The 24604-nt window shown below is 37.6% G+C and overlaps 1 protein-coding gene, 2 long non-coding RNA genes and 1 other non-coding gene across 5 annotated transcripts; 1 reads left to right on the top strand and 3 right to left on the bottom strand.

Moving 5' to 3' along the window:
• Nucleotides 1–714: 714 nt before the first annotated feature.
• LOC125276550 lies at nucleotides 715–4523 on the bottom strand. The gene is made up of 3 exons (XR_007186690.1): nucleotides 4074–4523; nucleotides 3689–3726; nucleotides 715–3471 (listed from the first exon to the last, which is right to left on the bottom strand). It is a non-coding gene; the product is annotated as an uncharacterized LOC125276550 (long non-coding RNA).
• On the bottom strand, nucleotides 3541–3630 carry LOC125250694. The gene has a single exon (XR_007180841.1). It is a non-coding gene; the product is annotated as a small nucleolar RNA SNORD88 (small nucleolar RNA).
• A 2052-nt stretch (nucleotides 4524–6575) lies between the features above and the next one.
• si:ch211-51c14.1 (protein kinase C and casein kinase substrate in neurons protein 3) lies at nucleotides 6576–23302 on the top strand. 2 transcript variants are annotated; one of them, XM_048204110.1, is made up of 10 exons: nucleotides 6576–6630; nucleotides 10627–10693; nucleotides 15297–15453; nucleotides 17840–18075; nucleotides 18280–18435; nucleotides 18699–18874; nucleotides 18961–19081; nucleotides 19412–19485; nucleotides 21914–21993; nucleotides 22084–23302. In XM_048204110.1, exons 2-10 carry the CDS (start codon nucleotides 10634–10636, stop codon nucleotides 22191–22193), a joined length of 1170 nt encoding a protein of 389 aa, XP_048060067.1. In that variant the 5' UTR covers nucleotides 6576–6630; nucleotides 10627–10633; the 3' UTR covers nucleotides 22194–23302. The 2 variants fall into 2 exon arrangements, with proteins under 2 accessions (XP_048060067.1, XP_048060057.1); XM_048204100.1 differs by lacking the exon at nucleotides 6576–6630 and adding an exon at nucleotides 6854–7158.
• Nucleotides 14626–15290, bottom strand: LOC125276560. The gene is made up of 2 exons (XR_007186695.1): nucleotides 14923–15290; nucleotides 14626–14659 (listed from the first exon to the last, which is right to left on the bottom strand). It is a non-coding gene; the product is annotated as an uncharacterized LOC125276560 (long non-coding RNA).
• Nucleotides 23303–24604: the final 1302 nt, after the last annotated feature.

Raw genomic sequence — 24604 nt, 5'->3', positions numbered from 1 at the left:
AAAATATCTATGTATGGATACAAGATGAAGATCATGTTAAAACAAGCAAAAAAATCTTTTAAAGAAGGAAGATGATACAACATTGTAAAAAGAAAAGTATATATATATATATATATATATATATATATATGTATGTATATATATATATATATATATATATATATATATATATGTATGTATATATATATATATATATATATATATATATATATATATATATGTATGTATATATATATATATATATATATATATATATATATATATATATACTGAAAATTTATCAACATTTTTACCACAGACTCAAAATATAGAGGTGACTACGACTTCAGCAAAGCTATTGACGATATCAAGGCTCCATTTTAAAAGAGGGGACAACATGGAGAAGAGGGAGAGGGAAAAACCAAACTGCCTGTATTTCTCTGTTTCCAAGTCACTCTCCCTCTCTCCTTCCAAAAAACACTTTCTATGGAGTGAAGGCAAGACGAACATGCACTCTGACGTGTGAGGGATATGTGCTAATATGTTTTAATACAATGATTGTTCCTATAACAATTTTTAAACTCTAAATGGGTCTGGAATTCTGTTGTTGATTTAACAAGAGATAATGTTATTTATTGCAGTCACTGTTCTCATCGTCCTTGCTGTTATCGCTATGAGCTGCAGTGTTTCTTGTTTGTTTCTGAGCGCAAACGCTGGTCGGGTGTTTATTCTTGACATCTTTTTTTTTTTTTAGTTTGTGACCACATGGAATGTGTTCAGATCTTTGGTACCTCTAGGACTTAAATTAGAGACGAGACTTTCACATCTTACAATGTCCCTCACCCTCCTGCTTTTCCTTTCCATTAAAAAAATTAATGTGACATCACTTTGTATGCAAGGACTATCAAGGAGTTTATTGTCTGCGGCAGTATATATACCCTTTACATTCATATTCCCTCACACAAACTAATAAGTAAATCTAGTGACCTCCAGCCTTCATCTCCCACATCACAAATAGTTGCTCAATCAATTAAAAGGGCTCCTCATCCTCGCATTACATTTCCTTTCATGAGTTTTCTCTTCTTTTCATCTGCTGTCACCTTGAGTCCAAACCATATGTCACCTTTATGTTACCTTCCTGTCTGTGTCTCTTTCAGGACCATCAGTAAAGATTTCAACCCCTCCATCTCCCTCTGCCCATCTTGCATCTGTTCGTCTTCTCAGAACGAGTGTGGATTCATGCATCATTCATCACAGCTCTCGGTTTACCATAATCACCAACACTGGATAAAAAGATTGAAGAACTTAGTGTATTTTTGATGTTTAAGACTGGTAAGTATAGTGATGTTGATAACAGTAAGGACAATGAAAGAAATTATTCTGATATGGAAAAAAAGGATTCCAAGTTTTAAAGAATCTCTGTCTTCCAAATGTTTAACATGAGTTTAATGTGTAATCGAATCATGCTTTCTACACATCCTGTGTTCTCTGTTGTCTCATCTCACAATCAAATTCATCAAACTGATTTGCTTCAATAACAGCTGGTGTTGTACCCCGATGACTGGTAATTCTCACTTTCCTGTATTGTCCACTAGGTGGAGTAAAAGTCATACGGTTCTCTCTTCCCGGACAGTTTAAATATTACAACTTCTAACAACAACAGAACAGTATGCAGACAGCTTTTCACACTGCAGAATTATCCATGATCATGCTGAGGATCCATGCACATTGAAGATCACATAGCCATTAAAGGGTCTGGACAATGTGACCCATGAAGAGGTCAAAGATCACACACAGGAACAATTGATGCAGTAGCTGTCCAGGGTGTGCAGAAAGCATCTTTTTTTCTTTTAAATTGAAGAAAATTAACTATGAACAGATAAGAGGTTATTTACAAATATATATGTGTATGCGATTATACATATATACACATATGAAATACAAATGTTTAAGAAATGAATAAAGGCTATTAGAATTATAATAAATGATGCAGGAATTACTTTTGAGTGTCTTTGTTTTTTACTATATTGTTTAATTTAGATATTTTAACCATTATATAGCCTAGTTCTTATAAATTTACATCCCTTGCAGAGTCTGCAAGATGTGTAATATTGGAAAAAAATAAAAGGGATCATAAATACATTTAGTACTGCCCTGAATAAACTTTAACATAGAGGTTTACAGTTGGTCCACAAGCCAAAATAACAGCAGAATGAACACAAACTAGCCAGTTCTTATTGCAGTATATGGCTTTCTCTGATCAATGACTAAGTTTTGTGATAGTTGTGCTTGCTTTGTCCTGAGTAGTGAAGCTAAAAAAAAAAATTAAAAAAAAAAAATCACATTCTTTGGCCTTCCAGCATCTCCTGCACATTTTCTCAAAAGGAATATGATTTGGAGGACTAACAACTCGTACTCGCGAGACTCGTACACCATGATTACAAAAAGACACAAATGTTCAAGGCAGCAACACTAAATTAAATGGGTTGTAAACATTTAAACAGAATTATCGGCCTAAATTATTTTTTCTCAGAAATATGTACATATTTTATGCATCTTCTGAATGGCAGCAAGATTTTCACATATTCCCATTACAATCTTTAGAGTCTGTGACTGCCAGAAAGATGGGTTCCTCATTTCCTCACCTAAACATTGATACTTTTCCCTTGCTAATCACCCCAATTACATGCTCACTGGTGGTCTTCCTGCTCTTTTTTTTTATTGAAGATATTCAATATTGCATTGCGACAAGTGCTATACAAATACTTGTTTGAAATAGGCTGTTTGAATTGCAGCCAGGTCTTCCAGTTCTCACACTTTTACCACCCCATTAGAGACTTTGGCTAGAGAATCTAAGATTTAGAACAATTAAAGACCAGAATACCTAATTGCTTGTCAGTTCCCTTAATTACCTTAACTTTCCCCAGACCAAGAAACCATTTTAAGTGATTTTATTTAGGACTATGGGAACCATGGTATAGGGATAGACCCCAAAATGAAAATGCTCCTCACTTACTCAACCTCAAACCGTTTCGAACCTGTACTGTACTACTTCTGCTGAAAGCAGATGTTATTTTTGTAGAATGCCAGTAACCAAACAGTGGATGGGCCCCATTGACTTCTATAGCATTGGGTGGAGGCTTGAAACAACTCGAGTAAAACATTTTTGGGTGAACTATCCACTTTGAGCACGTCAAAAGCAAACTGCATACATATGCAAAATGGAGAAAAAAAAAAAAAAAAAAAAAAAAAAGCACAAGCTTGATGGGGCTTAGTCTCATTTAATGGTTGTCAAATACGTGAAACAGTACATTTGAAGAAAAAGGGTCAGCTATAAACATTTATACAAACATTATGCATTTGCACTTCCGAGAAAAAAAAAAAAAAAAAAAAAAAAAAAAAAAAAAAAAAAAAAAGCTTAATTAAACAGCATTTGGAAAAAGGCGTAAGCTCGTCCACAGGCCACGATGTTAAGTCTCACCAGGTTCCACGCTGTAAGAAAAAGACATGGGTTTTATTATGCATCTCGCTTTTAATCCCTTCTTTGATTGCATTTCAACAGCACTTCTCAGGTTCTGCCATGTCAAGAGCAGAACTGCACGTTGTCTACACATAAGCTCAGAGCCCAGTGCTAAAACATCACCGAAGCGTTTTACAAACCTACACCACCAGTTTACATTCGTTATAAAGTGAAGCAGCAATATCTCACCTGAACACAGCAGAGAGAAGTCCTGATTTATTCAGTCTCTGCAAAACAAAGCAGATAATCAGATCTCCGCAGGTAAGGCTAACATCAAGACGAGTTTGAACCACCAAGTCACAAAAACAGATCCATTTCATAAACAGTGCACACGTACCTTAAACAATGCAAAAGTATTTACTTAAATAAATTCGATTACTATCTGCTCACTTGCAGTGTATCATCTATACGTGACGCGCCACGTGGTACAGTTAACTTAGCGCTGACTAATCAAAAATTACACTATGAACAAACTTCTAGTAATCTTTTTTTTAACTGTCAATCATAATTACAGACCCCCTAATAAACAGGAAACACACTTATAAGTTAAACGAACAAAAACTCAAGTACTTACCAGTACATACCGCACTAACTCCTTCCAAAGCAAAGCCGACTGAGGACTCTACAGCTGGCAGCGTGGCGGTTTATATATCCCGAGTAGGACCTTTAGGCGTCCGTTAATATCGCCTTTCCAAAAAGACTCTTGTTTAAGTTTATAAACATGCATTTTAAAAGTGATCTGGGACCTGTTTCACAATACATAAAAGTTTACCAAATAATCCAGGTTTATTTCAGTAAGTCTGATTTATTGTCAGTTGATTTGGTTCAAAACAATCAGACTAACTGAAAGCATAGCATATTTGGTAAACTTGTTTTATGAAACAGGCCCCTGTTTTCTTTCTAGACGTTTTGTTTGTATTAAACCACTTGTTCACAAAATTTATTTAAAGGATTAAAGGATCACTTTCAAATTAAAATTTCCTGATAATTTACTCACCCCCATGTCATCCAAGATGTTCATGTCTTTCTTTCGTCAGTCGAAAAGAAATTAAGGTTTTTGAGGAAAACGTTCCAGGATTATTCTCCTTATAGTGGACTTCAATGGCCTCCAAACAGTTGAAGGTCAAAATTACAGTTTACAGCGATCCCAGACGAGAAATAAGGGTCTTATCTAGAGAAACATTTTCTAAAAAAAAAAAAAAGAAAAAAAAAAGTGTATTACTGCCCTCCACAGGTCAAAATTTGAACTAAACTGTCATATACAATATTCTAGTGCAAGTATATAACAATTAGTTCAAACTTTCACCTGTGGAGGGCAGTAATACACTTGTCTACAGTGTCTATCAGTGATGCACGGGTCAATGTATAAACAACCCGCACCTGACCAACGTTTTCAACTAACCCACCCGCAACTCAGACCGCAAAAAAAGAAAAAAGAAAATATTGTACCCGACCAGCTTCCTGGCCCGCATTTTTTAAAAGTAGTAAATGCTCATCGTAGCGTCATTGGGACATAGATAGGAACTAGGGGTGCGGGGGGGTGTGGCAGCGCAGAATGACTTCCGAACCTCGGATAAGGCTTCTTTCTCGTCCATGGCCTGTTTTTTAGCTCGATCACAGACTGTCTGCCTATGAGGAAGCACTCCATTTGCGTCGACTGAGCCATAACGTGCTCCAATGTTGATGAGACCCTGTGCCACTTTCGTAAAACCTTCCCCCGAAACAATATCAAAGGGGCGCAGGTCTGTGCAACAAAAGTCCACGCAATAATCCACAAATTTACTCTTCACTTGAAGATGAATTTTCGTGTGGTCAGGGCGCATAAAGGCATCTATAGTTTGTGGCCTGGGTTGGCCTGACGCTGCTCTATTCGGCTGTGATGGCTTCCCGGGGCTGCACTTGTGATGCGCCATGTTGGTTGTGCCAGTTTTGTGGCTATCAAATGAGTAAATAGCAACACAAGAAGTACACATGACAAAGCCAGCACTTTGGTCATCATCTTTCATTATTTCAGCATGTCTCCCACACTTTGCTCTTTCTATTTGTGTATTTGCGGAGCTTCCACTCCCCAGTCTTCACCTTTTCTCTTGCCACCTCCATCTCTACCTGCAGACTGAGCTTGTGCGTCATCTTTGCGCCAGTTATTCAGCCAATAAAGTGTAGGCCTATGTATTTCATAGAAAATTGTGTCTAGTACTATATAAATTACAAAGGTTTAATTGGCATCTTTATTTCAAACGACCCGATCGACCGTGACCCGAATATCATTAAAAATATTTTTGGATGACTCGTAACCGCGGGTAACCGCGGGTGACCGCAGGCACCCGCTCATTTTGGATCAACCCGCCCATCACTGGTGTCTACACTGCTGGAATTCAAATAGAGAAGAAGAAGAGAGCTAGTTCAAGATGAGCATTTATGGTTAAAACATATAAAATTTTAGAAATTGAGTGATGGTTTCTCTAGATAAGACCCTTATTCCTCGTCTGGGATCGTGTAGAACGCTTTGAAGCTGCACTGAAACTGTAATTTTGACCTTCAACCATTTGGAGGACATTGACGTCCAATATAAGGAGAAAAATCCTGGAATGTTTTCCTCAAAAACCTTAATTTCTTTTTGACTGAAGAAAGAAAGACATGAACATCTTGGATGACATGGGGGTGAGTAAATTATCAGGAAAATTTTATTTGAAAGAGAACTAATCCTTTAACCAACCTGTTCACTAAATCTTTGTCTGTGGTTGAATTCTGAAGAGTATACACTTCATATACATATAGGTAATTATGTGATTTTGGGGAGATTTTGGCTGGAAGAATAGCATAAAAGAGATATAACAGAGAAAACAGAGAGGGTTAATTATATTAATATGAGATTATGAAAATATATCTGAACCACAGAGGTATGTGGGATGGGCTCTTGCCAGTGTGTACAACAGCTGCCATATTTTTAATACTGAGTCATACCCTGCATCCCAATGTGCATACTATATCCGCCCTAAATAGTATTGAATATTACTAATGTCACATACTATTTAGGATGAATATGCACATTGAGATGCAGGCATAGACTTTGTTCAACACAACACAGCCACTGGATGTGCCGGATAGCTGAGACCATGGACATTTGTGAGGTAGGTACATTTTGATAGTAATAAATTTGGCTGTTACAGACACAATTCACAGAAAATGAAATAATTCTACCTAATTAGGGGTGGTAAGTAAAAAGAAGAAGTGTGCAACAGTCTCTCTGTTTAAGGTTATTCTTAAATGAAACACTAATTGTCTGGCCTGAACCCACTTCATGACTTACGAGAGCAGCTCTGCTCATATGAGAGAGAGAGGGAAAGAGAGAGAGACAGGGAGAGGGAGGAGTGTGGTCATGTAGTTTGATCCACAGAGCGAAAGGTCTGGTTATCCGCAGCTGCTTCGGAAAGAGGGAGAACTAGAGAGGGAGAGGAGAGGAGAGAAAGAGAGTGACAGGAAGCCACCTTATTAAACACTGACAGCGGCTCAAAGACAGAGGAGAAAGACGCTGTCCAGAACATCCCATAACCATATGGTGGCCTTAAAAGTGGAAAATTCACAAGAAAGGGGGTGATCTGTTACTTTGGAAAAGAAAAGGATAAACTAAAAGGAAACTTTCCCTGGAAAAGTTAGAGGTGAGTTTGTTGTCTGCATTTACTATGCCATTAATTTATTCCTGATGTGTTTGTGTCAAGTTAGATCACATTGCGTTGATGAGTTCTGCAGCATTCATAGACTATTTCTGTCTGATGCATTCATAAGTTGCTATATATTTCTTCAGTGTGTGGGTGTGTGTTGAGTTATGTGTGACACTCAAAACGGGGACAGGGGGAGGAGAGAGAAAGAGAGCCAGGGTGGGTGAGGGGTATGGGGGTTTGAGGGGCTTTGAAAAGGGGGAGAAAAGAGAAAATAAGAGGGAGATTCACAGCAACGTCATGTTGATCTTTTCAGAAATGGGTCATTCCCATCTCTCAAAAGTTACAGAGACTTTCCAACAGTTTTTAATCTCCATTTTGATCAGTTTGATTGTACTTTGTCTTCTCTAAAATGCTATTCTTTGTAATCTGCTACTTTGTGTGGCGTTTTACAATACCTCAAAAGTTCAATCTAAGTTCCCTCCCAAGTAGTGATGATTTAATTCAGTTGAGCAGATGTGTTTATCCTTTCATTTACTTACACATAACATTGCATGAGGCTCCAGTGTAACACAGAGAGATGGGTTACGATTAGAAGAAGAAACTCTCCTGGAGTCTTTTAGGTTAACCTTACAAAAAAGGCTGAATGTAAACAGGCAAAACTGTGAAAAATGAAAATATTGTTATCACTTACTCACCCTCATGTTATTCCAAACCCGTATGACTTTGTCTTCTTTGGAACACAAAAGCATGTCTTCATGAATGTAGTTGATATTTTTTTTCCATGTCATTGCTGTGAATACAGACTGAAGTATGTAAAAAAAAGTGGCTTGTGCAATATATTTCTTATAAGTCTTAGTCATAATTTTGGGTGGAAAACTGACTCAGATTTTAATATTTATTCTCTGAAATTCTTCCCCTACAGTGAGCTGTTAACTCGACAGCCAGTAATCAGTTCATTGATCAAATTAATAGTTGAAATTAAAGTCGGCATGAAATGTGAATTTATAAATTTATTTACTAATTGCTTCGTATTGATCTTATTGTGAACGATTCATCCATATATGCAGTCAAACCAAAAATTATTCAGACATTTTTGATATATGTTTACTAGTGGGTGCAGGACACTATAGTTCATTTATGTAAGTGAGGATAGCAAAATAAAGTCAACTGTGACATATTATACCCAAAAATTCTTCATAAAATTGATACAAATTTGGAACTAAAATTTATTCAGACACTTTGACCTGACCATGTTTTGCTCAAGTGTTATCTGACATAATTAAGATTATTTTTTTCTGACACAGTTTAACTCTGAGATCTTGTCTTATTTTATTACCATTATTTTTTAAACTATAGTGAATAAACTGTATTAATGAATGAAATGTTCAAGGTGTCTGAATAAATTTTGGTTTGACTGTATGTTTAATTTTTAATCAAAATGTCATAACTGAATCTTCCAGTGAAATGACTTCTCCATGGTGACGTATCCTGAACTTCTCCAATCAGTTAGTCCTCTTATGCCGCCTTCATGTGCTATAGGAAATTCTGAAGTTGTGATTACGAGCTCATCGCATTCAAAATTTGACTTGGGCGTTCATGTCCAATTTGTTAAATAGGAAACTAGTATTTACGATAACTCCGATAGCATGTGAAGGCAGCATTAAACCACACCTTTTTTCTTACAATCGACCGCAAGCTTGCTTTCAGATGTGTCTCTGTCCAGTCAAAAACTGATGGATAAAACAAAGTCCCCACCCAATAATAATCTGTTTCCCTCAGATATACGTCACAATATGGAAGAAAATATCTGTAGCTACTTCCATAACATTGCAACTTTAGAAACTGAATCTGTCTGGTTCATGAATGTTCCATTCAGATATATATATATATATATATATATATATCATAGCAAAGATCCAACTTAGGAACAACTTACATTTTAGCCTGTTCATCACTAAAAAGACTTGGAATGTAGTGTATGAATATTATGGGCCACTTTTTTGATTCTTTCATGGTGTTTTTGCATCCTTTTTGAAGCTTGAAAGCTTCAACCTCTGTTCAACAAACCAAATTTTTCAAAACATCTTTTGTCTTCCAAACATCAAAGAGTCATGATGGAACAACTTGATGATGAGAAATGAAAGACAGCATGTTCATTCATTTTTATGTGAACTTTGCCTTTAAGCTTGTGCTCCCTGCTCATATTCTCTGAGAGGCTGTCTGGAGGGAGAGGGCCAGAGGGGGAACAGGAAGTGAGGTTAAAGTTCAAATATAGGGTCATTTACAATACCCATGACCCCTGCAGTGCAGGAAAGGGGATAGAAGAGAACATTTAGCTTAATGCCCTGAGGGACATAGACCCATGTGAGGGACTGAGAGAGAGAGAGAAGACAGACAAATAACAGCTTGTTCGTGCACTTCCCTTCTGTCATCTTGTTCTCTCTCCATGTCTTGTGACAAAATGCGCTTTATTGCATTTGCAGAAACAAATGGCCACAGGCATGTTGGGCTGTCAATGGCATGTATTTCTGGCATGTGTGTGTTTGGGGCAGCTCAAACATGTGCCTGTGTGGGCTTGTCGGACCGGCCACATGTGCCAGTGTTTGTAAGCTCGTGAACGTGTTTCAGAAGAGAACTAGTGTGTTTGTGTGTGTGTTGGTGAACTTTCACCCCTGTTTATTTTGGGATGGCTCAAGTTTCAAAGCCCAGAGCTCTGGATCAAACCAGATTATTGAGCACTATCTGTCTCACTAACTCTCAAACCCACTTCAACACTCACATCTGCTTTGAGCCATTTCATTTTTTTACACTTTAAGTCAGTAACATTTTTCATCCAGAAAACTCTTTGATCCTCATTAAATAACCTTGTATATAACTATCCTCCTTTCTTCATGAACTTAACTTCAGGGCCATTAAATTTGTTTGTTGGAGCCATGCACTTTCTGACGCAGTTCGTAAACTGTAGTTCAAATAAAAGAAAGCTTGTAAAACACAACACCCTGCCAGCATGCTTTCAGACACAGTATATGATGTTCAGCTCTGTCACACATATCTATTGTCTGCCTGTTAAGACGATCTAGATGTAACTTCCAGTCATTTGTCCTTCTGACGTGTCAAATGGTGAGAACCAGCAAAATTTTTGACCTCTATTGTTCATAGCTAATTAAAAGTGCATCATTAACTTTTTTGTTTGTTGTATTGTTTGATACGTCAGTCGTGCTAGTGATGTGGATGCGGATTCACACACACACTCACGCAAAATGTTTTTGGCTGTTGACGCCATTGTAGAAATTATCTCAAGATGTCAGCTTCCATGTGACCACCCACCCCATATAGAATAAAAAAATCTTCATTTCATGTGAATATAGATGATTTTAATCATTTTTCAAAGGTAATATTTTTTAATGAGGAAATTTAGTGCCCATTTAATGCTTTGAAATGTCGTTTGCCATATCTCTGTTCCAGACTCACCATGTCAACGCTCCCGGCTGAGACAGGCCCTGAGGATGCCAACAATCAGAGCTTCTGGATGGTAAGTGAGAGGGGGAGGAAGGACAGCAGTGAGTCAGACAGGATGATGGACCTCTAAGAAATACCATCCGCTTCTGGTTTGTTATTTATGTGTTACCAGAAATGCACATGGGTGATTGACTTGACTTGGTTTTAACACCCAAACAGTTTGATTAACAACAGATGACAAGATTTGTTCAGACATAAAGAGAAATGGTTAACAAAAGCTACTGAATACTCTCTATTAACCAAATGAAGATTAAAATTCAAGTCAAGTGATTTTACTTTGAGACCATTTCAGCATGTTTTAAGTTTTTTTTTTTTTTACTTTAATCTCCGTCTATAAATTTCATCCATTGTGCCTCCACCCATTTTAATTAGCTCAGCTTTTGTCTCTCAGCTCCTTAATTGGTTTGCTTTTCTGTTCTCCAATACTGCTGGGAATCACGCAGTAGCTTGCCTTTTAATAGCTTTATAACCTTTTTACATTTATTGACTAGTTTGTTTTTGTTTTTTTACACAGCAAAATCTCCAGAGTTAAATCAACTCTGCTCAGAGTACATATGGTCCCTCTCTAAATAGTGTTAAAATAACACTGAAGCAGGAGTTAAAGTTAATGAGATAATAAAGCAATTAATTAAGTGATGATTGAGCATTAGTGATGAACACCTGCTGTTAACAAGCAGAATCACTGAAGAAAATAGAAACACAAGAACTACAACTGACTTCAGTCACAGCCTTATTAATTGCTTAATTATCTCTTTAACTTTAACTCTGCTTCAGTGTTATTTTAACACTATTTAGAGAGGGACCATATGTACTCTGAGCAGAGTTGATTTAACTCTGGGGATTTTACTGTGTACCATTGTAGGAAAATATATTATAAAATAATACTCAGTAATACAGTATTTTTCTACTGTAGAAATTCTGTGGTATTTTAGGATGTCCTGAGGCTTGTGGATATGTGAATGCCTACACTATGTGAATAAAAATGTCTTGACTCATGAGGACATCTAGGTCACTATATATATATATATATATGTGTGTGTGTGTGTGTGTGTGTGTGTGTGTGTGTGTGTGTGTGTGTGTGTGCATGTGTAAAATACTTTATTTATTATTGCGGTAGTTACAATATTCCTAATAGGTTCTTGTCATACTAATAATGGTAATTATGCAATGATACTGTATATATAATTACATATAAGCGCTGTTAACTGTCATGTTCATGTTCAGACTTATATTTAGAGCAAATAGCAAGCTGTTATTTAGCAGTTGCTTTTATCCAAAGTGATTTACTCATTTCAGCAGTCCCCTTAGAGCAACCTGATGTTAGTTACACATACACATATACACTTGTTCCTGTGTCATACTATTATTGTCTTTATTTTTAACTAATGATCATTGTTGGGGAAAGTTACTTTTAAAATTATTCATTACAATATTGTGGTACTCCCTAAAAAAGTAACCAATTGCATTACTTAGTTATTTTATGGAAAGTAATGCGTTATATTACTTTTGCGTAACTTTTTTTCACCTGGGCTTGGCTAACTTGTGTTTTTTTAATAAGAAAAGTTCTATATTTGACAAATGTTAAGGCCCTTTCAAACCAAAAGTGAAATGAATAAACCTCAGGCTGAACGAAATGCAAATTCACACCTGCACAGTAGAGGGCGCAGCTCTAACAAATGCAGAGGTTGCAGCGCAAACAGAGAGGCTGTACATTAATTAAATGATTAACTATTTCCCCACAAAAGCTGTTTAATCAGCATAGTGAAGCCTCTCATCCATTAACATGCATTCAAAAAACATCCTCTGATTTCCTTTTCTGCATACCGCCAGGGGCGGAGCGTTACGCTTTTTTGGCTAAAGGTCGCAGGCTTGTCTTCCAGTGGCTTTGGCGCAAACAAACCTTTCAGCTGAAATTTCAACACTCTTACTTTACCACAATGGCCATTAGACATTTGTTAATATATTAGACATTGGTTAATAAAGTGAGATTAAATATATAAAGTATATTTGTGTAATTTAACATTTCATTATTGCAGGTTTGCATAATATTCTGTAATATTCATTCATTCTTTCATTCATTCTGCTTTTTCATGTGAGATGAGTAAATGTATGTTCACATTTAGTCTAGAACTACAATAGCCATCATGTTGACACTGCGCACACACCCCTCTGCACTTACTCCAGATTTCTCTCAACATGGGGACAGCAGAGGCGTCAGTCAATAAATGTAAAAAAACAAAGTAACTTGCATTACTCATTTGAAAAAGTAACTTTTTAAGTAAATTGAAAAGTAATGTGTTACTTTACTAGTTACTTGGGAAAAGTAATCTGATTACGTAACTCGTGTTACTTGTAATGCATAATCCCCAACACTGGTAATGATATATTCTAGTATCCCCTAAACCTTACAAAAACATTTTTGCAGTTTTAGATTTTTGCTTGACATTATTTAATATATTTATTAAATAAATATATTATTTATATTCTTTCTCTTGGGGACTGTTGGCTGGTCCCTACGAAGTAGATAATTTTAGGTTGTATGTAAGCAATAAGGTACAAGAGGCTGTGCTGTAGGCTATCATTTATAAGTCACGGCTGAAGGGCGTTGTTAGGCACGACGCGAAGCGGAGTTCAACCGTGACTTATTCACGATACAGCACTAGCTTCTCGTACCTTATTGCTTTTATAAAACGGTTACCACACAATACAAATATTAAAGCCAAAAATATTGTATTAATGCAACTTTCATGAAGTAAACTTTTACTAAAAGCCTTCCTTCCGCCGGAAAAAACAGTCCCTGACCGTGAACAGCAACAGAAGTTATCATGCTATTAGATGGCGGCAAAGACTGTCTTTATGAGTGTCAGTCAGTAGCGAAGACTTTTATATTGAAAAGACAACTGACAACGCAACTGACAAATGCTTTGACTAGCGCTGTCAGAACCTTAAATGTTAAAAGTACAAGATAACACATCGGACATTTAAACAGATTTTTTATTATGAACATAGGACTGACCTGAAAGAAAATCTGGATGCAGGTAATACTGTAAATTCGCTCACTCGATCTCTTTCTCACATAATACAGTAAGCTTCAATGAACAGTTTACGTTGCTAAGAGTGGTTGCTAAGGGTGTTGTGTAGTGATACACTGAACCGTTGGGTGAAGCGGTGTTTTATCGTTTTTAAAACACAGCTATTGACCAATCAGAATCAAGGACAGGAACTTACCGTTTTATAATATCATTTTCGGGATCAAATTATCTAAAAATGATTATTAAAATATATTTTTATTTATAAAAAACATTTTGAATTTAATTTTAATTTAATTTTGCATCTGAGTGAGTTTTATCTGATTATGTATTTATTTATTTGTTGTTATTATCTATGCCATCTAGAGCTCCCACTTCATGAGTTCGGTATGAAGCTGTTTAAGATTCTCCTCAACTCTCCTCTTAGCCTGAGCGCTTTTTGCTGAGTTGCCATCCCATCTGGAGCTTGGCCAGTGGTACTGTTTTTCGGTGAAATGCTCTGACCACTGATGTTTAGTCAGTTTACAACCACAGTGATATCGCCTGCAAGGGTTTTGTTGCATCTCCTACCTTGTAATTGGCTGGCGGCTGACCAGAACTGAGCGCAGTAGGGTTTTTGTGTTCATCCTAGATGCTTTGATTGGTTAACCGCAGCATTGGCAGAAGATTGCAGTGATGAAATGCTGAAAGTTTTAGCCAGAGTTGAATGGGGTTGATATTTAAATAGGCTTGTCTGTTCAGTGAAACAGTTCTTTTTAAATACTGTGCAGCTTTGAGTCCAGCTGAATGTTATATTCCGTTTGACAGGGATTGTGTTATTCTTTTCAGTTTCTGTGATTCTCTGATTGGTTGGCAGGTGCTGCTCTGCACCGCTCTTGGCCGGAGTTGAGATTCCTCAGCTGTTTTTACTTTTTTCTCAGACTGGAGAAAGTACATGGTGCAAACCACAGCTAAGAGAGAGAGAGAAACAGAAAGATCCAACAAAGAACAACACAAAAGGAAGATGCAGAACAGAGCGATGAATTGATAAAATTGTGGGGGAGCCACTAATGGTTGCCAGCAAAACAGTAGAACACGCTCCACATCAGTAAACACGACGCCCATTTTGAAATTGTCATTATGTTCACCCTCCTCCCTCATTCTCTCTCATTTATCGTGTTATTGCAGTTAATCAACCCCTTTCACTGCGGTGTCCATGTGATGCTTCACTCACCGTGGCCTGAATTCTCTCGTCTCGCTGGTCCTCATCTAGTCACAGATGTTTTTCAGGGGAATAATGTTTGAATTGTGCTCTGGTTTTCCACACCACATGTTGTCTTCTGCCGTTTATATTAGAAACAAAGCTTACACTATGATAACTTGTTCAATCCATAGCAAACAAACCCAGTGACCCTGCTGGAAAAGAAATGAGGCCAATCGCTCAGATGAGAGAGGGACATTTTCTCTGTGTCATAAGAGTAAATACCTCATTCTTGACCTCTTAAACAGCCTATTAACCTTTAGCACCAAGTGCTAGTCTTTTATATTCTCTTCCCTCTATATTTTAACCTTACAGTTCTGTCCATGTTCTGTCTGTCTGTGTCTCAGCCAGGGAACTACCACCGGACAGTGAAGAGGACCGAAGATGCCTTCCAGGCATGTAATGACATAGTGGCGTGTTTCCAGGAAAGGGCCAGGGTTGAGAGACAGTACGCGCAGCAACTTAGTGAGTGGAGTACCAAATGGAAACCCCTAGTGGATGCGAGTGAGTACTGCAGTTTTATCAAGAACTTGGACACAGTACACTAGCGTTTAAAGGTTTGGGGCTGGTAAGATGTTTTTGAAAGTAGTCTCTTATGCTCACCATTGCTGCATTTATTGGACACGGTAAAAACAGTAATATTGTGAAATATTATTACAATTTAAAATAACTGTTTTCTACTTTATTATATTTTAAAATGATGGAATTTTCAGAATGAATTTTCTGCATCATTGCTCCTGTCTTCAGTGTCACATGATCCTGCAAAATTCATTCTAATATGATGATTTGCTGCTCACAAAACTATTTTAATTATTATCAATGTTAAAAAAACAGCTGTGCTGCTTCATATTTTTGTGTAAACCGTATTAACAGTGTAAACCGCTTTTCAGGATTTGTTGTTAAATACCAAAAGTCTCCTCTGCTGGCATAGAGGTGAGCACAGGTAGGAAGTGCAGGGCCCAGGAGGCTGTCGACCAGGCTGAAGCAAGGTTGGTGGGGACAGTGGCATCAGGAAGAGCAGGGCATGGTTGTATCCAAAGACCTCGATACGACAAGGCCCGGGGAATGGACAGGTGTGAACTGGTCCAAGAGAAAATCCGAGCAGGGGTGGAGGAAAGATGTATCAGTAGGATGATGGGGATGCGACAACAAGGGGCGTGGATGTGGTGGGAACAGGTGATGGGCTGAAAGATCTCGTGGTCTGACCTTTGGAAAGTGGAGCCACACCGGATTCAGTTCCTTATTGGATCAGTCCTCCTCAGTCCAAGACACCCCTGCATGCCCACTATGTCAAAAAAGAGGATCCCTGGAGCACATATTAAGCTGCTGCCCTAAAGCCTTGGGAGAGGGACGTTATCGTTGGCTCCACGACTAGGTGCTAAGGGTCATCGCAGAAGCCATCAGCACAGGGATCTCTCTCAGTGGCACCAGCAGCCAACACAGTGTTTGATTGCGTTTGTCAAGGCTGGGGAGAAACCACCACGCAGCAGAAACCCATCTGGTGGACTGCTGGCAACAGCCCGGGACTGGCAGCTAAAGGTCGACCTGAGAAGGCAGCTTAAATTCCCAGAAACCATCACCAAGACCATGCTTAGGCCTGACATGGTCCTCCTTTCGGAAGCATCTAGACAGGTGGACCTACTGGAATTGACTGTGCTCTGGGAAGACCGAATGGAAGAGGCATTTGAACGAAAGCAGGCCAAGTACGAGGAGTTGGCAGGTGAATGTCGTAGCAGCGGATGGAAGAACCTCGAGGGGACTGCACAAAAAGAAAGCCATCAGGAACATCATGGATGCCGCTGAGAAAGCATCTAGATGGCTGTGGATCAAAAGGGGTCGACCACACAAGCTACTTAGACACAAGTCGGGGACTGATCACCCCCAGCTGAGTCGCCTGGGAGAGGGTGTATGTTGTTGAAAGACCAGAAACACCCGATGACCCCAGGTTACATCACTGATCATGTGATACTGAAGACTGGAGTAATGATGCTGAAAACACAGGAATAAATTACATTTTAAAATATATTAACAGTTATTTTAAATTGTAATAATATTTCACAATGTTACAGTTAACTGTATTTTCAATCAAATAAATGCAGCCGTGGTGAGCAGAAGAGACTTCTTTCAAAAACATGAAAAATCTTACCGACCCCAAACCTTTGAACGGTAGTGTATGGAAATTAACATATTGCTTACTGTGTATTAGGCAATATGTACTATAATTAGCAATAGTGATGTTTTAAGTCATGTTGCTTATGTTGTTTTTCAACATAACTTAATGCTAAATGATTGTCACATGACCTGTTATTTAAGTTCAGAAATAATCAATGATTATTTTGCATTATTTGATGATTATTGTTCTAAAATAATAAAATGTAATATTTTGCATTTTCAACAAGTTCATAATCAATGATTATTTTGCATTATTTGATGTTTATTGTTCTAAAATAATTAAATGTAATATTTTGCATTTTCAATCACATTTTGAATGTGTAGAACACAATACTAGAGCATTTCCTATTTTGTACTGTGCAGTATGTACTGTACATTGCATCTCATATTTAAAAGTATGCATAATAATATTAATTGCATAATAGTAACAGTATTTCCCACATTTTAGTAAATGTATGTCTTAAAAGCATTCAAACATTTTGCATAATGTTGAGTGTATATCCTACATACTGCATACTGAAAAAAATAGTATGAGTAGTTCCATTTCGAACGTACAGTAACATGCAAGACTAAATCTTTTGTGGAGAACCATTGCACATATGATTAAGGATCTGTGACTTGCATTTTACATGAGATGCCCACATGATGAAGAGGTTTCTTTTTTGTGACCCTAAATGGTCCTCTCATTTATTTCATGAATATGTTTGTCTTTGTCCAGGTCCTCTCTACGGCTCTCTGTTGCGAGCATGGCAGTGCTTCCTCTCTTCTGCTGACCGCCTCTCCTCACTGCACTCCTCCATCTGTCGTGCTCTGGTGTCAGAGGACGGAGATCGCATCCGGACGTGGCAGAAGGACACTTTCCATAAGAAGATATTTGGAGGTTTCAAGGAGTCCCAGGATTTTGACACCGGTTTCTCACGTGCTCAGAAGCCCTGGGCCAAGAGACTGAAGAAGGTAGAAATGGCACTAAATTCACTTGTTCTGCTCACAGTATTGTAAGGAGAAAACAAAACAAAAAAGTCTCAAGATAAGCATGTATACATATAGTAACTGTGAAATATCTGCCGAATAATGAACTACTGAATTATTGAAAATGAATATTTACAGTATGCAATACTGAGTCTGACCACTAAATGTGTGTGTGTATTTTTGTGACAGTTAGAGAAGGCCAGGTCGGCGTTTCACAAAGCTTGTCGCAAGGAACACGTGGCCCGTGAGCGTGAGGCCCATGCCCAAGGCAACCCTGACATTGCCATCGAGAAACAGAGGAAGATCCAGGAAGAGACCGAACTGGCTCACCAGGAAACAGAAAAGGTGAGAGTTATGTGGGGGAAACTATCAGAAAGAGAGAGAGAAAATGCAGTTTCAATTACCCTTTATCATCTTAATCAGGAAAAGAAACAGAAAAAAATGGTCATGTTAGTCTTGTGACATAATTTTTGATTGGCATTCAAGGGATATGGGTTGTAATTTAGTTCATATTTATATTAACTTATTATATGAATATGTTTCTAATTATATATTTATACACATCAAGCGACACATCTGACTGATTGACTGCAAATTCCTGTGTGCAGGTGCGAGCCCGCTACGAGAAGGTTCTTGAGGAAGTGACGCGTTATGCTCCGCGCTACATGGAGGAAATGGAGTCTATCTTTGACCAATCGCAAGAGGAGGAGAGGAAGAGGATAAGCTTCCTCAAGCAGGCTTTCCTGTCCATCCACAGACACTTGGATGTCACCAACAATGACAGGTGTGTGAGAAGGGTCCTTCTCAAAATCTCAATTTCAGCTTTACTCACAATGAGTGAATTAAACAAGTTTTTTCTCTCTCCGTTAGTGTAAAAGCCGTGTACAATGAGCTTCATAACACTCTGATGTCCATCAGTGAGCAAGAGGATTTGCGCTGGTGGAAGAATACACATGGACCGGGGATGCCCACTGACTGGCCTCAATTTCAGGTTTATATTGCAAATACATTTATAGTGGCAAACATTAACTGAAACTTCAGTCTGTGGGTTTTTTCACCCATTTTATCATCTGCAATGAGAAATGTGCAGTAAGCCACATTCATTCATGTCCAGAGCAAAAACAAACTTTAATGGGGTTTGTTTTAAGGTATCGTTTTGAAGTTAATGCATTCCTGAGGGTGTTAGAGTGACGTTTCTGTTGTTATCTGTGATATTTATGTATCTCACTGAGGCACATCTTCAGATAGACTGCGTTCTGTTGTGCCAAAACCCACATTTACTCCTTCACTCACTCACACTTTTGCTCTCTTTCTATTTCAGGAGTGGACTCCAGACAAGAAGCATAAAAAGGGAAAGAAGGAGGTGGAGCAGAAAGCAGCAATGATGGAGAGAAGGTCAGTGTACTACATTGATATTTGCTGCAGGGCTCTTACAGCACAGTGCTGCCCGACTGTTATTCGCTACAAACCTGACTTGGACTTCAGGCCTTGTTATTGTTTGCTGCTGTGTATTGACCTGAGCTCAGCCTCCTTGGTTACTGTCGCTCAGACAAGCTTCACAGGACATCCCATAAGAATGAACTGGGGTTCAAACAGTGTGATTTTAAGTAAAATACAGTAGCAAACATTGAGTGGTTATTATATACTATACTTATATGAAATGTGATATTGCAAAACATTTTGGTCTTTACAAAAATAAAATATATATATATACAGTATTGTGAAGTAAATCTGTGGAGGCATGCTGATCACAAACAACACATTCACTATGGTACTGTGAATGCTTTACTTACTATCGACAATACAGTACAATGAACTGTCAGACATAATCAAGTCATAATTAAGACAAATAAATAAAATTATTGAATACTAAGTCAAAATTATGAGACACTAAGTCATAATAATGAAATAAAACTTCAAAATTGGCATACTAAGTCAGAATTATGAGATACAAAGTCAAAATTATGAAATAAAAAGTCAGAATTATGACAAATATTTTTGTCTTTTTGTCATAATTACAACTTTTTATCTTATAATTTTCACTATAAACTATTAACTATGACCTTTGCCTCAATAAACTCCTAATTATAAAGGCGTAGCTTGATGATGCTTTGATTTTGCGAAATCATAGGAGGTGTTGTCTTCACATCTACAGCCGGTGGAAAAGAATCTGATGGCACTCGGGCAGAAATCATATTCATGGATGGGCTAATGTATTAAAGATTTATTAACATTACTGTAGTATGAAGCAGGGTGTGGCTGAAAGCCATTGGAGTGGAACGAGGCCACTGGAGCGATTGCTAATGAGAGACAAGTGCAACACGCGGCTCGAGAGCAGTGGAGCTTTTATTATGCCGCAGACGAGCGCTTCCACTTCTTCCTGTCATGAGTATGTGGGGTAACGGAGCGCTGATTTATCAAATTAGATACATTTGTGTGTTGAAAGTTGTTATAGTGCTACTCTGTGTGTTCGCTCAGTATGTGTTGCACACTGCAGTAAGCTAGATCGATATTAGGCATAGTAAAACATGGTACTCGCAGTAAATCAAGAAAACAAGATTCAAACAATAAGACTTACTGTGTTGAGCTATATAACATGATTAGTTTTCTGTCTATAAATGCATCCAAACAGTTGCTCACCTGTCTAATAAAACACATAATATATTAAAGTCTTTGGTGTTTCCGTGGTTTCTACAAAATAAGACTGTAAATCGAGGGTAACGCAGGTATGATTAGAGCTGCACGATTAATCGCACGATTAGAAAAATAACATTGAAATCGCGCTTAAACGATTTGACTTAGTGTGATTATGAAACCGCGAAGGTTGCGATTATTCTTTTATGTGCAGCTTGTCAATGAAGTATGGCTCCAAATGCTAATCCATCTGAAAGCACTGCGAGTTTGAGTCGCTTATAATTTAATAACATGTTTTTACTCCAAACTCACTTCATAATGACAGTTGAGCATCCTTCTGTGAGATGATGTGGCTTCTTACACAGAATAAGGCAGTCGTGTTTATTAGTCATGTTTAATCAATCAAAGCATTTCAATCTTCTGTTTATTCAGCTACAGCGATAGTATGATGCTCATAGGGATTTCCTGGAATGATGCTTTCTTCTTTTGCAGCAGGGCATATTTGGAGTTTCTGTGCAAGAGCGCCCTCTGACTTTCAGATGGAGCAGCATTCACTACTGATCACAGAGCCGTGCTACACTGACAAGCTGCGCATAAAATAATCGCAGCTTTGCCAAATCTCGTGCAGTTTAATTGTGATTAATCATGCAGCCCTAGGTATGATGTCATGGATAGGCAACGCACGTGTCCTTTTTAAATTAAATTGCTTATTTCTCTCTTTAAAGATTCTTGGAAACATTTGAGATAATGCAAGTACACAAGTCAACTAAATATATAACATTGTTCTAGTGGTATTTGGATATTTTAATCCAAAAATCTTACATATTGTGCCTTTGAGTTTAGGAATTGGGTAGAATATGGTCATGCAGAATAAGCTTTATAAGTGCTAATAAACAGCTAATATCCTAGTAACATGCATGCTAATAAGCAACTAGTTAATAGTGTGAATTGGACCCTAAACTAAGGTGTTACCTTTTTTCTTAATGCGGAAATGGGCTTCAAACAAAAGGCAACAATACAAATTTGATTAAAACTATTTAAACACACACAATTTGCTTTAAAAAAGAGCAAAAGTTTGTTTGCTGATATGGTGGATATGTAGGAGGTGTAATAAGGTAGGAGTGGTCTTCAACATGTTTAATGCAGGCCTTAGTTTATTGACTTTTTCTGTTTTCCCTCCTCGTCTCAGTGTAATGATTGGAGGAGTGAGAGTCAGAGCTCTTTATGACTATGTTGGACAGGAGACAGATGAACTCTCCTTCAAAGCAGGTAAGCTGTCTTTGTGTTTGTAATATTCTTATGCTATGTGTCTATATGATGAACGTGTACCACTGATGCTTTCTGTGTGTGTGTATTCAGGTGAGGAGTTTCTGAAGATCGAGGATGAGGATGATCAAGGTTGGTGCAGAGGCATGATGGACGGAGGAAAAGAAGGCCTTTACCCTGCTAACTACGTGGAGGTGGTGTAGATTCACAGGACGACACAGAGCTCCTGCTCTGGGGTACATAAATGCCTACAGGCGCCCAGGTTTAAGCCTATTTCACAGCCATGTTTATTGAAGTTTGCTTTGTTTTCTCTGAGCGAATGACAGTTGGTACACAGGTACGGGTTTAGAGCTGAATTATGTGCGTGAGGTTGGGATCTGAACAAGAAAATGCATCCAAAGTGCTTTCACTACGATCTTACTTCAGAACATTGTAATGTAGGCCTGGTTTCACAGACAGGTCCTAGATTAAGCCAGGAGTATGCCTTAGTTAAATTAGGACATTTAAATAGCTTTTATAAAAGTCCCTTAGAAAAAAACATCTTCAGACAAAACAACGGCACTGACATATTTTAAGATATGTTAGTGCAAGTTTCTTTCAGTCAAGACAGCTCAAACATCCATTTTATTCTGGTACTAGCTTAAGCCTTGTCTGTGAAACCAGGCAATTATGTTTTATTGTGCGTCACATTGTGGCTTTAGATCAAAATATGCAGAGATTTTCATACGATTATGATATGAATAGGTACCAAGATCCTCTAATATATATATATATATAGAGAGAGAGAGAGAGAGAGAGAGAATATGAACTGCATTGTCTTGATGCATGCATGAATCTACAGAGTATTTTGAGGACATTGTCTCACACCAAAGACTTCAGTGCATATTTACATTTTATCAGTGAGAATTGTTATATCTGATGCCTGTGTAAAAGGGGCCAGATGGGTATGATGTCAGTTACAGCTGCGAATTTCACGCAATGTGTTAATAGGTATGATAATATGCTATATTTTATCCGCTTTGGTCTTGTTGTTAAACGTCACTTGTCTCACATTTAGTAATTTCAGTTACACAAAGGCAGTATTAATCAACACCACTTTAAAGTGATAGCCATGGGACCCATTACGGTCTCTTCTTGTGTATTTCTGTTGTGTTTATGATGTCATTCTAACCAAAGAAAAAGTATGTATGCAAATGAGCGCAATCTTTATTTGTGCAGTAGTGGGGGTAAATTACATCGAATCAGGGCCGTAGTATATGCACCATCACTAATCTAATGCAAATACTACCAGTATTAAAAGGGATACAGATTACTGTGAGTCTTGTTCTTATTAATCATCTTGGAAAAACTTTCATTATGCACGTACATATTATTATACATAATGCACATTTTATTATTCCTGTTCATATTTCATTCTGTGCTTGTCCCGAGGCCACATGCTAGTGCAAATATATGGGGCTTTAAATAAATAATCATGTGTGTGTGGGTTTTTACTACTTAGGGATAATTTGCTATAACATTTTTAAAAAGATATGTAATGTTTTTGAAAAGAAAAGGCTCTCTAAGGCTGCATTTATATGATCAAAAATACAGTTAAAACAGAAATATTATTACAATTTAAAATAACTATTTGAATATATTTGAAAAATTAATTTCTGTGATGCAAAGCTGAATTTTCAGCATCATTACTCCAGTCTTCAGTGTCACATGATCCTTCAGAAATCATTCTAATATGATGATTTGATGCTCAAGAAACATTTATTATTATTATCAATGTTGAAAACAGTTGTGCTGCTTAATATTTTAGTGGAAACCACAATACATTTTCTTCAGGATTCTTTAATAAAATAGAAAGTACAAAAATGAACAAACAAACAAACAAAAATAACATTTTTTTTTTTTAATTAGAACAATAGAAAACAATAATCTATGCTATGTTCTCAATTATAGCTGAGTAAATGTGTATGTGAGTACCGGTTTGAGATTTAGACTATCGGAGCAAGGACAAAGGTGTGTAATTTATTCAATTTTGACTGGTCCTCACTTTCTGAGATCCCTTTAAAGGCCTGTTTGAGGGTCAAGACGTGGTTTTTGGGATCAGGTTACAATTAGGTTAAGGGTTAGGTTTAGGCACTTAGTGTAATGGGTTAGGGTAAGGAGCCAGAGATTACATTGTGTCCTCACAAAGATAGATGTTCAAGAATGTGTGTGTGTGTGTGTGTGTGTGTGCATACTCATATGAGTCAGCCTGCTCACGTATCTCAGGATTTCAGCTCCACTGGACCCCACAGCACATCTTTTATAGTGTCAGATCATTCAGTGTGTTGCCCTGAGTGGTTGTCACACACATTCTCACTCACATACATGCTTATCATGCATCATGAGTACATGAGTCAGAAATGTTCCCACTCTGGGCTTGGTTTTCCTAGGGTCAGTTCCTTTCCCACAGTTTTGAGCAACATTAACCTTTCACATTTGCAAAAATAAGCACAGCCCACAAATGTGCTGATTACTGCTCTCTGTCTGCATAAAATACCTTACAGGGAAAATAATAAAGCTTAGGCTAAGTAAAGCTGGCATAAGCTATGAGTAGGTCAATGACGCAACCCAAAAA

The sequence above is a fragment of the Megalobrama amblycephala genome, linkage group LG1 (genome assembly GCF_018812025.1).
Source record: "Megalobrama amblycephala isolate DHTTF-2021 linkage group LG1, ASM1881202v1, whole genome shotgun sequence".
Taxonomy (NCBI): Eukaryota; Metazoa; Chordata; class Actinopteri; order Cypriniformes; family Xenocyprididae; genus Megalobrama; species Megalobrama amblycephala.
The sequence above is the reverse complement of the archived record's forward strand: the minus strand, read 5'-3'. Positions and strand labels throughout refer to the sequence as shown.

Excerpts from the sequence above, each read along its gene's own strand:
- si:ch211-51c14.1 (XM_048204110.1), top strand. The coding sequence starts at position 10,634 with ATGTCAACGCTCCCGGCTGAGACAGGCCCTGAGGATGCCAACAATCAG. Across the intron at positions 19,082-19,411 it reads CTGACTGGCCTCAATTTCAG|GAGTGGACTCCAGACAAGAA; the intron begins GTTTATATTGCA and ends TTTCTATTTCAG. Across the intron at positions 21,994-22,083 it reads TGAACTCTCCTTCAAAGCAG|GTGAGGAGTTTCTGAAGATC; the intron begins GTAAGCTGTCTT and ends GTGTGTATTCAG.